The 15,651-nt window shown below is 43.0% G+C and overlaps 1 protein-coding gene across 3 annotated transcripts in view; it reads left to right on the forward strand.

Moving 5' to 3' along the window:
- The window catches only part of nrxn2b (neurexin 2b), a 603,500-nt gene that overhangs the window by 247,697 nt on the left and 340,152 nt on the right, over positions 1–15,651 (forward strand). For all 3 annotated transcript variants that reach the window (XM_078281834.1, XM_071923519.2, XM_071923520.2), the window contains one exon: positions 2,106–2,132. In XM_078281834.1, coding sequence (XP_078137960.1) covers positions 2,106–2,132 — 27 coding nt within the window. The remainder of the gene's footprint in view (positions 1–2,105; positions 2,133–15,651) is intronic.

Raw genomic sequence — 15,651 nt, forward strand, 5'->3', positions numbered from 1 at the left:
GATAACCTGTTCAATATGCAGCGAGTCAGATTACAAAGCTTATTCCCTGACGTGCAAAATACTGACACAGGACAACTTAAGTTTTCATGCTCCCACCCAAATATTTGACATCAAAGACATTTACATATATTGACATCCAAATATTTTACACCAGAAAACCTTCACCCACCTGAGCTGGGGACAACTTTCCCATTTTTAAAGTAGATTTCACAACTGTGGCTGTTTTGGTCACTTCAGAAAGCATCACCAGTTAATACATGTTGGCCACAAACACTTTAATAGGATTGTATTTGTATTCCCCTACACCTCTGTCCACAGTGAGGCTGGTCCCTGGCTGTTTGTGTCCACTATTCTGTAGCGGTTGACAGCTCGAGACCACAACCCAGCCACACAGCCACATGCACATGCAGTTTGCAGCCACTAGATGGCAGAATAGCAATAAATTGACGACAAACTATGAGATTCTGCTGATAATAATAATGTAATACTTTCATTCCTCCTCTCCCTCCACAGGGAGGTCAGAGGTCAGGGTGCAGCTGCAGAACAGCAGCCCTGGAGCTGATAGGGATTCAGTGTCTTTCTCAAGGACGCTTCAGCAGGGCGGATGTTAACCGACACAGGGCTTTAACCGCCCCGCCCTGATATGGTAACGCAGCTTGTAAAACGAGGACACTTTACGGTGTCTTTTTGTCGCACCAGCGGCAGCGAATTGTACACAGCAGGGTCTTGTTTCTTGTGGTTTGTGTGCACCAGGCGTGATGTGGCTGGGATGTGCAGATCACCCTTTCTTGTCATTTACACTGTTGGGTCTCTCATGCCCGAAGTGCCACAGAAGGCAAGCGCGTCTCAAATTGCCAAAGTTAAAGAGGCGAGACACTGTATCTGCTCTAATGGCGGTGCGGCAGATGCAGGAAATAAAGGTATTTCTTCACATTGTGAGCATAACGGCTTCGCAGTAATTGTTATCCTTCCAGAGACATTCATTCCTAGACTTAAAGTCTCCTAATTCTGTCCAGAACATTTTGTGAGCATGGAATTACAAGGTTCTATCTGACTTTTTCAATTTCAATCAAAATTTTGTGATTCACATATTCATGATCTTTGAATATAAGCACATAATTTGTGATAAACTGGAACCAGATTGGTGCAGGTTACCTTATCGGGGATGTGGCCTAAAGTTGGCCTATACTTGTTTAGATTGTGCAGTCACTAATAAGGATGTTCATCAATAGGCCTAATCTGTTATTTAGGCCTATTCTTGACTGTGTGCAACATCAATCAATGATGTCAAACTAAAAGATTAATTTTTTCTTAGTATCTTGGCGGGAAAAAATGCTATGTTTTAAACTGACTATGTCAAATTGCGTAATGTATACATTCTATGTTTGCTGGGTTTAAGAGTTAAACACTGTTTGAATAATTTGCCAACCCCAGGTTTAGAACCCAGGACCCCCGCATGAAACTCTGCTGTGGGTTTTTTTTTTTAGATATTTTTAGGACAGACTGAGTGACTACTGGTCACAGCTAAAAATGAAGCTTTTGAGGTTAAATATTTAAAAAGATAGAAAGTACATTTTTGCCAGATGGAGCATTGAAACGTTGATGCTCAATATCTCAGAACTGCACTCCACCCAGATAGAACCTTATAATTTGTATGTTTCAATAACATGTTGATGTTGCCTTGGTAATCATATGTAAAACTGACATCAGTATGTATTGATCGACACATAGCATTTCACTGCTATTCTTTTAATATGGATTATTGAGGTAGAACCGTCATCAGTATGTTGACGTTACATCGTGCTCAATCACATTGGAAAGTCGAGTATGGATTTCACTGAGCAAGACTTGCCTCCTGCTGCGCTTTGGGATCGCTTGGGGCGGAAGGAGGGATGGATGGAGGGATTAATGGAGGTATGGAAGAAAAGGAAAAGGGTGATCCTGACTCGTAGCCTGTCCCCGGATGGTGGCCCCAGAGCGATGCTTGGTTGTCTGCAGAATGTACCTTGAAGGATGTAAAATGTTTTTTCTCTTTTTCCTTTCTCTTTCTCTCTCTCTCCCTTTCTTTTTATTTGATCTCACCATTTCGCTCTCTCTCCCACCAGATTGTATCAGGATAGACTGTAACCTCAGTAAGTGGTTCTATGCATTTTTCTCGACTAAAAACAGCATTTTATCTGTCTGTCTCAACTTGATTCTGTGCAGTGGCCCTTTTCTGCTCCCTCCTGACCTCATTATGAGTGACAGATCTCTCATCCCCTCGCTCTGTTTTTTCCTCATTTCCTTGCCTTTGAATACACATTCAAAGTTGGATATCTTTTTTGATTACACACCTTTGTCTCCATCATTATCTTTCATTTGTGTCCATCTTCCCTCCCTCATTTGTCTGTCTCTTCCCACTTCTTCTTGCAATATGTGATCTAAGTTCTATTATTCTCAATTCCATAAGTTCTGTCACTTTAATTCCCCCCCCCCCCCCCCCGAAAAGAAAAAAAAAAAAACACCCACCTGTCACAGATTTAATTAATGTTTCACCTGCATATTGATCAGAATTTTTCATCCCACATTCATTCCTCGCTCGTCTGCCTCATTCTGCTGTGAAATTATTCCGGCGCCTATCTCCTGTTTATTACCCATTCTATTCATTTTCCTGTCAACCTTCTCCAAAAATGCATTCAGAAAAGGGCAACTTGACACTCCCCCATTGGATGTTCTTATTTTCTGTTATGCGGCGCTGAGTCTCAGCTCCACTCGGCTGCACACACAGGTGTTGCTTGTTTTCTATGTGGGACAAACCATAGTTCGGCCCCCAGAAAGCTAATTGCTTATCCGGTGAGAGACGGCACCACCTGGTGTGTGCTTGTTTTCAGAGCAAGCTAATGTTTGTCCGCCCCATGCTGACAGAATGATAGCAAACTGTTATTTCTATCATGGCCACTGACAATTGAACAACTACAGGTAAGTGCTGCCAGCCACGGTGACAAAAATGGAGAAAACCTGCTGTTTGCCACATGTGTGTGTGTGTGTTCCTGGCGTGTGGGTGTGTTTCTGCGTTTATACTTCTATCTTTATGAGGGCCAAATGTCCTCACAAGGACAGAAAGATGAGGGAAATCCTCCAAAGTGAGGACATTTTGATGGTCCTCATTTCTACAAGGGGTTAGATTAGGGATTGATCTTGATAGTTAAAGGGGCATTAAGTAATTTATGACTTTCATTGACGTGTATCAGCAACAAAGGAATTGCAACAACATCAACAAGTATCTGGCACTGCTTAAAGTAAGCCTGTAATGGACGGAAATACAAAAGACCCATTTTCACAATAGAGATGAGTAAGCTAGCTAATTAGAGCAGAGATCCAACAGAAATGTCTAGTGAAGAGGTAATATATCACCATGCACAATACTGTAATAACAATGCTGCTTAGTCATTTGATTTTTTTGGCTTGACAACAAAATGTGTTGCCATTTCCAAAATAGAGTATGGGCCAGAAAGTGAGTTTTGAAAGCCAGAAATCTCACCTGCATAATGCAGCACCTGGTGATGTAATCGTTGAGTCATTGGTATGGATCAACAAGCCAGTGTATTATGGTTATTTTGTGCTATGAGGCAGTAAAAAGCTTACTTAATGCACCTTTAGAGTTCGTTTTAGGTGAGGGTAAGGCGCAAAGTTAGGGTTAGTTTAGGGTTAGGATGTGGATTTAGGGTTCAGGTTAGAATTGGGATTAGGTTAGGGTTAGGAATCTAGCGGTGAGAGTTCAGGTTAGGGAATAAATGAAGTCAATGGAGGGCCCGTGCGTTTCCTTGTGTGTGTTCTGTGCTTGTATGTGTGTCACGTCTCTGCATTTGGGCTGAAAATGACGCAGTTTATATCAGACTTTTATGGAGTGCAATCCAAAAAACTTCAAAAGCCTCCACGAGGCGTGGAAGTGGCATCAGCGTATGACGAATTATACCACTTATTATGTATGGCGCCACTGGCATGACACACATTCAAATAATCCCTTGCTTTGGCTCAGAAAAGGGCCGTACCCCTGTCTGAACACTAGATGTCCTACAAGCACAGGGAATGATGTGTGCTCTGCCTGCAGTGAGGAGGGAGCTAGAGTAGAGTGATGGTGTTTTTTTTTTTCCACCAGAGGGCTCTAAAACATGAATATTAAACATGGACTTGCAGCTTTTCACAAGCTCTATAGGTGATAATTTTTCTTCATTGCATTACCACTACAAATGAACCCCCCACCGTGTTGTTTATTGTTTCTCAAATTCAGTTTTTGAGTTAATACATTGCTATGGTTATTAACCGGTCCTGCGGTTTCAGAGGCTGTGCGAGGAATATTTTATTTAACCTTTATATTTTCTGGTTGACTGAGCACCCTTTTGCAGCAGTGGCCCTGTTTCATGGTCATTCAGTTACACACAACAATACATAAAAGATGCCAAAATATGAGTGTGTGAGTGTATAAATGAGAGAGAGAGAGAGAGAGAGAGAGAGAGAGAGAGAGAGAGAGAGAGAGAGAGAGAGCAATGCAGGGCAGAGCTGCAGACAACAATTTATTTCATGGCATGACATCTCTGCGCCGATTCCTCCTCCCCAGCTCTACAGTAACTAAAACTTTAAAGTCAAGTAAGAAAATCAGGTTACCAACGTCTCTCTGCAGGCTGCTCCATGCAGTTTTTCTTGCCACATCTACATATATCAGCTTTAGTGACAGCTAACAGAAAGAAAAAAAAAACCTTAGGACCATAAACTACATTGACCTCCATATTTCTGTGTCACAATATGTATATAAGAAGGATTCTGACCTAAAATAGCCTAATTGATGAATGTATACCTTTGACTGCACATATGGACAGAAATTACCAGTATGTGCTGGAGTGAAGTATGCAATGATGATTGGAGGCTTTCATCTCAAATCCAATATGTGCAGACACTCATACTTTCATGTACAACTGATTCCTACAATAAAGGAAAAATATGTTTTTTAAAACACTCAGCAGTTAAAACATAACTATTTGTAATGACCATTAAGAAGTTATCAAGATGTCAAGTTTTGAGCTACTCCATAGAGCATTGGATGGTAAAAAGTGACTGTCAATATACCCAGGGGCAATAGGTATATTTTTCCAACAGAATACCACTACAAAAGAAAACATCTTTATCAAACACTGAGTGCATCCACAAAGGCACTCTCCCATTCTTTGTCTATTGAGCAACCCATGATTTTACATTTTGATCACATCAAAGGCTCATATCTTCATTTTCCATATTTCGGTTTGGGAGAAAGTTGTTAATCTCCACAAATACTGATTGGAATATCCTAAACTATAGCAGAAACTATTAATTCATCAACTAAGTGGTATTGCTCTAGCAAATTCAAAGAGACCTTCCGAGGACATACAGCAAGACCCCAGAACCTGGAGTAAAACCTATTTCATTAAGACTGTTTTGGGCCCCTTCAGGTTCACAAGTGAATTATTACCACCCAACCAACATCAAGTTTAAGGTTACTTTCAATTTTATGCACCATGGTAAAAATAAATGCTTAGCTTGCTTGTATGAAGAACCTGCAAACACATGAAACAACAGTACAATAATATGAACTGTATATATTTAAGAAGAAGAGTGCAAGTACATTACATTTAGTTGGATTTTGGGGCAGTAATTGTCCCAGCAAGTTCCATGGTAGCATTAGCATACCAGTAGCATTAGCACACCACTTTCTCTCTCCCACATTTGTATGTTGGTCAGATTGCAACTATTACTACTACTACTATTATTAATAATAGTAATGCATTCAATTTTGTTGGATTCTGGAGCACTAATGGAGTCCCAGCATACCAGTAACATTAGAATACCACTTTCTCCTGCTTTCTTTTTCTGTTTGTTGTGATATGTTGGTAAGATTGCTACTACTACTATTAATAATTCTACTACTACTACTACTACTACTGCTAGTGCTACTACTACTACTGCTAGTGCTACTTCTACTACTAATACTAATAATGCATTTGATTTTGTTGGATTTTGGAGTATGAGTGTCAGGTAGTTGTATGCTACAGGAGCATTAGACCACTCCCCCACCCTGTGTTTATTGCGGTGTCTTGGTCATATTGCGACCGCACTCTCCCGCCTTAAAGCGGATATGATGTGGAGCAGAGCTGTGGCCCTCAGCTCCAGTCAGGTCAGGGCGCCGGGCTGATGATATCTGTCTGGAACGTGGCCTTTCAGTGGCCAGCAGCACCTTCCCTTAGTGCTGGATGAGATGAGATTTGGCGTGACATATGGGCCAGCATGTGGAGCGCTGGCACCGCGTCTGCTAATGTCACACCCTTTGGCCTGTCCACCTGCGACTGCTCGTTCCATAACACATACACACACACACACACACAAACACACACATATATACTGTATATGCACTTCCAGACAAGAAATGAAAAGTAATTGATTACTCTCCAGTACCTTTTGTTACCAGTGAGTGTAATGAGATCTGCCCTTTATAGGAAAGCTGAATCATTCTGGCATATACCCTTCAAAAAATTTCCATCTTAAATATCCATGTAATATTTTTTATTTTCAATCTAAGTCATGTGTTTGGGTGGAGCAAGACTTACTGGTTTTGCCCATGCGAGTCCATGTGGTTGGGAATGACCAGTGGCAGGAAATCTTGGCACATGGGGAGTGACAAAAGTGAAAGTGAAAAATGTTTAATGAGCATCTTTAAAAGAAAAAAGAAAGATACAAGGTATGAAGTTACCTCAAAGGAAGACATGCCCCTGTTGTCCATTTGGTATCCTTTGCTCTAAAGCAAAGGATCATAGTACACATTCAACATGAACATGTTCTTTAATGGTGTTACGTTACATGATTTCTGGGTAGTCCTCAAAATTCCTCAAAATTCAAACAGTTGCCTCTCACTGCCATTTGGAGCCGCCAATGTGTGAAAATTTCATAGTCTTTATTCGAGTACTGAGTGTTAAATTGGTAATGTACAAGATCCTTGTGGTTTTTTTCATTTTGTCTCCATCTTTGGTGCTAAGCGGTTATATTTATTCCAAACAAACCACTGTGGCTACATCCAGTAACATAAAATGCATCACTTCCTATGTATACCAGAGGAATTTCCCAGGAAAGAGCTACCAGACACCGGGTGTTATATCAGTCAGTCATGGAGTGTAGGAAGATGGAAATTTATTTATCTGAAAATGTCATATATTATTTCTTTAGGTGAGATATTTCCCTTATATCCACTGAAAATTAAGATGGATATTTTTTCTAGTGTACTTTCCATAAATGGTGTTATCCTTGCTTCATGAGCAAAGAGCAAAAACTTGGATATCAAATTAATTGCAAGGGCCAAACCAAAATGGGGAAATCAATCCTTTTGGGAGCATGTACAAAATCTCATTGATTTCCATTTAGACGTAGCTAAATACCTCAGTTCATTTCTCCAGTGAGCTACTCCCTTAACCTTTAATTGAGTAATTTTCCAGATAAGTGGTTTCATTTCTACGTTTTGAGCTTTTTATGAAGCAGTACTATAGAACAATGAGTGTAGCACTATAATTAGTACCAGTATATGAGTATGTTTTCTATCTGATGCACCCCCACAAACACACACAAACACTCACATTCACCGATGCAGGCATCATTTGACACATTGTGGGCAGAAAAATGACTGTTACTGAGACTTTGCCCACACACACACAAACACACCATATCTCTGTCACTGTAGGTGTCACCTCTCCTCAGTCTTAACTGTTTTTCCACACAGGTAGTCAGGTGTCACACTCCTCCCCCATGCTTTTTTGCCCAGTCACGACTACAGAAATAAGTAGCACAGTTCAAGTAGCCCTGTAACCGTTTTCACTGCAGATACAGTACACGTGTTCCGAGAAGGCAGGTGTTGCCAGCTGTCATAGCCATTTTAGATTTGAATGGATGGTTTGTTCAGTCCAATTTATATTGAATTGGGTTCTTACCTGCCGCCCCGGCTCTTTCTCACTTGTCTCCGAGCAGATGGCTCTCTTACTTTCTCTGTGAATCACAATATTGAATTTGAATGAGTTTCTTATCCCTCCCTTAAATCATGAGTCATCATGTCCCGTCTCTGCCAAATAGATGTCAAAGATGGATATACAGTAGGCAGGAGCAGTCGCCCTCAACATGCAGAAGGCCCAACAGTCCATGAAGTTTGGGCATGTGTTGGAGTTTGAATGTATAAGTTTTATTTTAGAAATGCTTGGGTAGGGATTTGATTTTTTAAAGGCAATTTAATGCTCCAATGGAGGACAGCATTTTTTATTTAATGTTCATTTTATCCCCCAAAACTGCAGGCCAAATGCGATGCAATGAGCCAACAAGAGGGGTATGTTATTAACATAATGCCTTAGATGTGTGCACCCTGAAAGATGGGTATGTCCTTTTATATAAATAGATTTAAGTTTGGGGCAATCATCTAGTTCAGCGATGGACAACAGAAAGTAATTGTGCATTTCCCAGTAGTTTAATAGTTGAAATATTATGAAGTCTTGTCTGTGTCTTACTACTGCACCACCAAGCACATCAGAGAGATATTTTTGCTCTTCTGAGTCTATATGTGGTACAGACACAACATACGTAAGCACATCAGTTATAGGCAACCTTCCAGACAGTTGCTGTTGTCATACACAAATACATATTTTAAAGACTGGAAAAAAACGTGCACATCAGTGTCTCCTCCATAGATGCAGCCTCGTTTAATTTTCACACATTTTTATCATATTTTGCTCTCTGCATGTTGTAATGGGAACGAACCAAATGCCTCTTAAAATGTTAAACAGAAATGACCTAATAAAGAAGTGCTTTGAAGCCTATATAGACTTCAAAGGAATATGTAATCAGTGCATTTTCCTAACTAGAGCTGAAATGGAATGTGCTAGGGCAAGTGTGTGCACGAGCGTGCATGCATGATAAATTGTATACGAGTCTGTGTTTATATGTGTGTGTGTAAATGTTTACTCTATGCATACTGTAGTACTATCACCCTACCTTTTGATAGGGGCAGAAATGTATTCCTCATATACAGATGCAGTATTTCTGCAGAATTGCACACCATCACACTGTGCAGCTTTACTGAATACAGGGGGTAAAATTTTGTACCAAGTGAGGCACCAGCCATGTGCCAATGTGCAATGTAGCAGAGGCAAACATTACCTCAGCCAATTGCTTTGGGAGATGACAAACCCCTTGTACCAAAACAAGCTGCATAATTGGTAGATGTCACTGTTACTTAGATGTTTTGCATATCTCATCCCTAATAACACAATTTCCCAGACAAGAAAGCACTTCCCAGATAAGAAAATTGATGTAAATTACTGTAATATTTTTTTGTTGCTGGTAAAAGCAACTCAAAACAAAACAAAACAAAAAAAAAATCAGTGAATGCATTTTCCCCCCGTTGTAAATGTGTTTTTTTGCTCCGAACTGCACAAATGAACAGAGGGGATGTTATTGCCAAGTACCCAGAAATGAAAGGGCAATACTCCAGTTGAAGGACATGCTGGGAAGGTGATGGTCCGTGAAACGCTGTGGAAAAAACCTGACCTTAGAGAGCTTAGTCTTATTTCATTTATTTAGCTTATTTTTAAAACAAAACTCTACGCCGATTCAGTGCTCAACAGCCTAGAAATTTCCGCCACTGTCTCTCTGTCAAAGCCCCTTTATTCGTCGCTGAACCCAGTGGAGAAAGAAGCTAAAGCAGAGGGGGAGAGACGGTGAGGAAACCTAAATAGACAAAGCAGAGCAGGGGGGAGGGCGAGTGGGGATAGACACTGACAACCGCTGACAGACGAAGTGGCAAGAGAATGGGAGAAATAGAGAAAAATCAAGGAATCAAGGGAGATGGGGGGGTTATGAGCAACGCTGAGCGAACGAAGAGGATCTAACGAGGAAGGCACTGTGCCTGGTAGTTTTTCTCCCTCTATTTACTTCTTCCTCTCTCTCCCCTTCCTGTCTCTTCCTTCTCTCTCTTAACTTAAGGCACCTGAGGCAATCTGCCCACTAGACCTGACTGGGCAGGGGAGATTGCCTTCCTGTCTCTTTGTCTAATACGAATTGTCCAAGTTGTTCAAGTGTCTACTTGTACTCTGGTTTGAGTCTGAGGTGAATGACTGGTTAAAATAGATCGCTGGCGTTTTCCTCCATGTTCAAACTCTTTTGTAGCCCAGAATCTTACTCTGTAGTGCGTACTGTAAGCATATTGTGGAGATTTGGACTGCAGACATTTAGCATTCCCATCCAAACACTCCCCTATAATCCATCTTCTATGCATATCTGGAGATCTATGGGAACTGGCCCGGCGAAACCAATGCAGTGATAACCTTTCTGTTGTACGCACAGAAAAAGGAGGGTCCGCTGGTTAGGGGAGTGGTTCTATATAGAACCGCAATGACTCAAAGAACTCTCTGGTTTGTCCAAATTGAAAACCGGTCAAATCAGAATAAAGAACCCGGTGTCAATCTTAAAAAGGTGTTGCTGCCTAATTTGGTGCTTTTTGTTAACACTTAAAGACTTCTTTATGGTACCAAAAAGGGTTCTGCTGTGCTACCAGCCTAAAGAATCATTTTCCACTACTATATAAAACCCTTTCTGTTAAGAGTGTAGCACTACAATAGATGGTACAGAATCGCATCGAAATAGCACAAACTAGTGAATGTTGCACTGGATGGGCACAGAGGCCCAAAAATCAAGTGAAGACTAGATGCAAGGGGAACTCGCAATCACACATGAAATAACTTTGCAAACGGAGATGTTTCGAATGCAGAGTTCCCATTTTTATTCTGCATCTAACCAATAAAGTCACATGTGCCCAATCGGAGAAGTGATTTTCGATTTGCCCCATCATCAGTACAAAAGCTTTTCCATGTCCATATGGGGAGTGCGAGCTTCCATTGCATCTGTTCCTCAGAGAATTGCCTCAACACACTAAACACAGCCGTCTACATCGCTCAGATCTCCACGAGTGCATAGAGGACGGGACCTTTGTGTAGAACGGGGACACGGCCGCCCTCACTTCATGATCAGTCTGCTCCCTTTCAGCCCTATGTGGCAGCGGCGACAGGTTAGATGTGGTCTCATTACGGAGACTCTAATGAGGGAACCGGCAGCAGCCTGGAGCTGTCTGGACCCATACTCCCTCGCAGGACTGATGGCTATCCCGTGGGACCGTACCCTCCTGCCACAGCATGCTGGGAAATGCGGTTCAAATCACAAATCAGCAATCCCCCCTGGGACCTTTTTCTCGAAAGCGAGATATGAGGAGGGGGTAGGAAGGGAAATTAAGAAGGGGGGGGGGGGGGGGGGGGAAGAAGATCCGAAGAAGGCGGTGGAGGTTGCGGGTAAAAAGCAAAAAAGCCAGGAGGCAGGTTGAAGATGGCAGCTGCAGTAGAGGCGAGTACGAAAGGGGAAGAAGGGAGTTGTCTGTGTTTGAAGCGAAGGAAGGGGAGGGGGCAAAGCTCTAAAATTCTGGAGAGGGTGGGCGAAATGTGCGATTCATTTCCCGCTTCTCGAAATCAATCCGCCGTCCTCTCGACATCTTCCCGACTCGAATATGTCTTCCTGCGGTGGCCATCTGCAATTCGAGGAGATATCGACAGCGGTTATCTTGTCATGGATGCTAAACCGCCACCGCACCCCCCCTACAGAGGGGCGAGAACAGTGGGAGAGAGAAAGTGTGTGGCCCCCGATAGCAGGCAGCGAATACAAATGTGTTTGTGCGTGCATGCGTACACACACACACACCCACACGCACACATATTCAGCTTCAGAGACAGACACACTTGCACACACACACACACACACAGGCTGCCTTATCTCTGTAATTGCCATGGGGGGTCAGAGCGCCTGCCGTAGATAATCATGGCTGGGGGTCATAATCTGTTTGCTGCTCCCCTCCCTTCTTCTTCCTCTTCCTCTCTTCTCCTCCCCCTACTCCCCCTCCACACACACCCACACAGTCTCTCTCACATACACACACACACACTCAGACATGCTCCCGCTCCCCCACCTCCTCTCTTTCTTGTCCCTGTTTTCCGATGCGGCAGCGTTCGGGCGGTGTTTTGGATGTGGCCCGCGGGGGGGCTGTTTTGCTGTTCTGTCAGGATGCGACACTGTCCTTAACTGACTGCCAGCTTTCTTAACCCCCCCCCCCCAAAAAAAAAAACAACCTAAAAACTAAAAACACACACACACACCTCTCCACCCCCCAACCCCCCCCAAGAGATACCTCTGTTCTCGGTACAAAAAACACAGAGAGCAGGCCAAGGAGAGCTACATAGCGGGGAGCAGAGAGCTTGGGGGATAAAGACAGAATGATGTGGGTGAGGAGAGGGAAGTGTGTGTGTGTGGGTGTAGAGGGGGGGAGACGGGGACTCAGTGGGGGGTGGGGATGGATGAAGAAGAGAGGAAAGAGACGTAGATCGAGAGAGGAGAGGATCTCGACGTAGTTGTCTCCTTGTGTTTTTATCAGCGCTATCTGCTCACATCTTTCATCTCCATCTCGCCGCGTTCGCTGTTAGCAGGCGGCTGCCATTTAGACGGCACACACACACACACACACACACACACACACAGCTTTTCATTAGATCGGCAGCGATAGGCCCGCACCCCTTTTGAGATAGAAAATATGATATCTTAAGATAGCAGCCAAATAGCATTATCGTCAAAGGAAGTCTGATCCTGATAACTCTGAAGAGCAAAGCAAATCCTGTCTCTCGCCATGGAAACCATATTAACGTCTACAGTCTTATAGGGTTATGTAACTATTCTCGCCATCTGCCCTCGCTTTTACAGGAAAAAATGACCTGTCCATATGGGTCACGTGCCTCCATCGAAGAATCCCCAGCCCTCTCCACAAACCACATTCCACACAGCAGTAGAAGAAGTAATTTGATTCCCACATTTGGTATGTGTGCAGCCATTTTGTAAATGATGCTGCATTGTTGCCTGCAGAGTAGTTAAGGGAGCAGAATTGAGGGACATGCGCACATGCATACAAAAACGCACGCACTGTACACTACGGTATTCCCTGACGTGGCTCTGCCAAAAAAAAATAAAAAATGCTTTCCAATTTAGCCATTGCTTGGCTCATTTTTAAACAAGACACTTCCCAATCTGAAAGTCAATGAGGGCAGTTAACACAGTTACTGGTCATGAATCATGAAATGGCACCCCTGGGTGTCTGAATGAGGTATTATTTACATAGCCCTACTTCTAAAAATTCAATTTCAGCCAAATATATAAGAAACAGCTCGAGTTAATGCTGGATCGTGGGCTGACTGGTAGGGGAATAGTTTTGTCACTGTGGGCTTGAGCAAATCTATTAGGAACTCTTTCCAGTGTAAAACATTGCCATTTCAGTGAAATCATTTTGAAACTGCTGAACCATAACTCAATAATATAGTGCATGACATTGTCCTATATTGCAAAATATCGAATAGAAACTGCATTTGGTAAAAGGAACATCCACATATCGTTATGCAATAGTGATGTGTATTTGCATCTTTTTTTTTAATGTATTCCTAATTCTAGTCTTATTTTTGCAGCTGTAGTTTTACCAAGGCAAAGTGAATATCAGATCCACATTAAATGCAGAATGCAATATTTTTGTATTAAAACTACTTGTTCCCCAAGCGAGCCATGGAGCATAACATTACCTCACTTTCAGAATAGAAATAAGATGGTCCTATGCAGTGAAATACACATCCAAATTTAAGAAATAGACATGTGACCTGCATGCTTCTACGCACATTTTACCTGTCATTGGAACCATGTTCTGTTCTACTACCTGTCAAACCATTAAAATTGCTTTTGTCATGTGCCTTTGTTTGTTAATGGCAACATGAAAAGGATCATATCCCCTCCTGTTCCCAAGATTGTTTTGGAAAACAGATATCACAAAGAACACCCAGGATGCCTCCCGCTTTGACAGGCGTCTCCAAATCTTGTTTGCATTTCACCGGCGATGCGATGCGGCGCGCCGTTTTGCACGCAGCGTCCTCGCTCTGGCATTTGCATTTCTAATGAATGCGGTTAGCGTATCAGAGCGGCGGCGGTGAGGGCCTCGGTGTGCCGGAGTCGTGGCCCTGCCATCCAGACACCTAGTTGACTGGAGTAATCAAGTGTGAAGGTTGAGAGGAGCAAACAGCCATTAACCTCCCTAACACAGGCCATCATCGCCGTCTGCAGAGGACAGAGGGGAGGGTGTGTGTGTGTATGCGAGTGTGTGTCAGTTGTAAGTGTGTGAGTGAGAGCTGGTGCATGTGGCGAGTGTATGCAGCCATGACTGCCATCTTGTGCACTGAGGGATTGTGTGTGTGTGTGTTCGCATGTGCGTGAGTGTGCACTAGTGCATGAGTCCTTGATTACTGTCTGATGGATAGAGGGGATTGTGTGTGTGCGTTTGTGTGTTTCATTGTGAGTGTGCAGTGTATGTAGCAGCCATGACTGTCACTGTTGGGTAGAGGGGATTGTGTGTGTGTGTGTGTGTGTGTGTGTGTGTGTGCATGTGTGTCCATGACTTCTGTTTGATAGATAGGATGGGTTGTGCTATGTGTGTGTGTGTGAGTGAGTGAGCACGTGAGTGTGCAACGGCACATGTAGCAAGGTGAACAGAGTGGGTGGTGTGTGTGTGCTTTCACATTTGCACATACATGCACTGGTGTTTCCATCTATTTATACTCATTTGTGGGCAGATCTATCTCTATCTGCCAGTCCAATGTGATCTGTGCCCACATGATTCCCATATGGCGATACAGTAATGGCTGTGCGCGGCGTGCCCGGGCCCCGTCGCCGCCGCCTGTTTGACGCAAGCATCGTGTCGGCTGGTGTGATGCCATGCTGAACCGCTCCATCTGGTCCTGGCAGGGCCTGGCACCAGGGAAAACCCCCGCGAGATCGGCCGACAAAGCGCGCAGGCAGGCGTGAGGAAAGGGCATCGGACCCGGGGGTTGGGGGTCGGCGAGACTGCTGTCCAAAAAACTCATGAACTGCTGCCCTCGCAGCGGTCCGGAGTGTGTACAAGGGTGTGATGGAGTGTGAGGGTGCGTTTGTTTTCGGTGGAGGCCGGGATGTAATGGAGGATAAACGCACCTAAAGTCAGTTTACCCACATTTCTTTTAGTTGCAGAAGAGACATAAATCTTTATTATGTAAATTCATAGCACACATCGTAGTAAATAATATCAAACTGATGAATGTTACATGAAGACAGGGTCTTTTAATGGATATAAAGTAATATAAATTAATGCTTTTCTGAATGTGTGATTGAGTTTTGTTTATGGGTCAGTGACAAATAAGGTTTTCAAAAGAAGAAATTGTGACCAAAATGGATTTAAAATAAAAGTTGAAGTCCATTTCTACACATTTCTGATGTTACCAGCCAGAAAATGGCATAATCATTCACACTTTAACTGTATTTACCACTACTGACAACCTAAAAACATTAAACACTGTAGCATCTAAAATGCATATTAGTGTTTGTTTACCTTATGATGAGCACCAACTGGAGGTGATAGTTTACCCGCCTTTTCATTCACCACTACATCATGGGAGGGTAGGCTGTATGTGTGTGTATGGGTGACACTAGTACGGTTTAGGTGTGTGTGTATCAATT

The sequence above is a fragment of the Centroberyx gerrardi genome, chromosome 23, assembly GCF_048128805.1.
Source record: "Centroberyx gerrardi isolate f3 chromosome 23, fCenGer3.hap1.cur.20231027, whole genome shotgun sequence".
In the NCBI taxonomy this organism is placed as follows: domain Eukaryota; kingdom Metazoa; phylum Chordata; class Actinopteri; order Beryciformes; family Berycidae; genus Centroberyx; species Centroberyx gerrardi.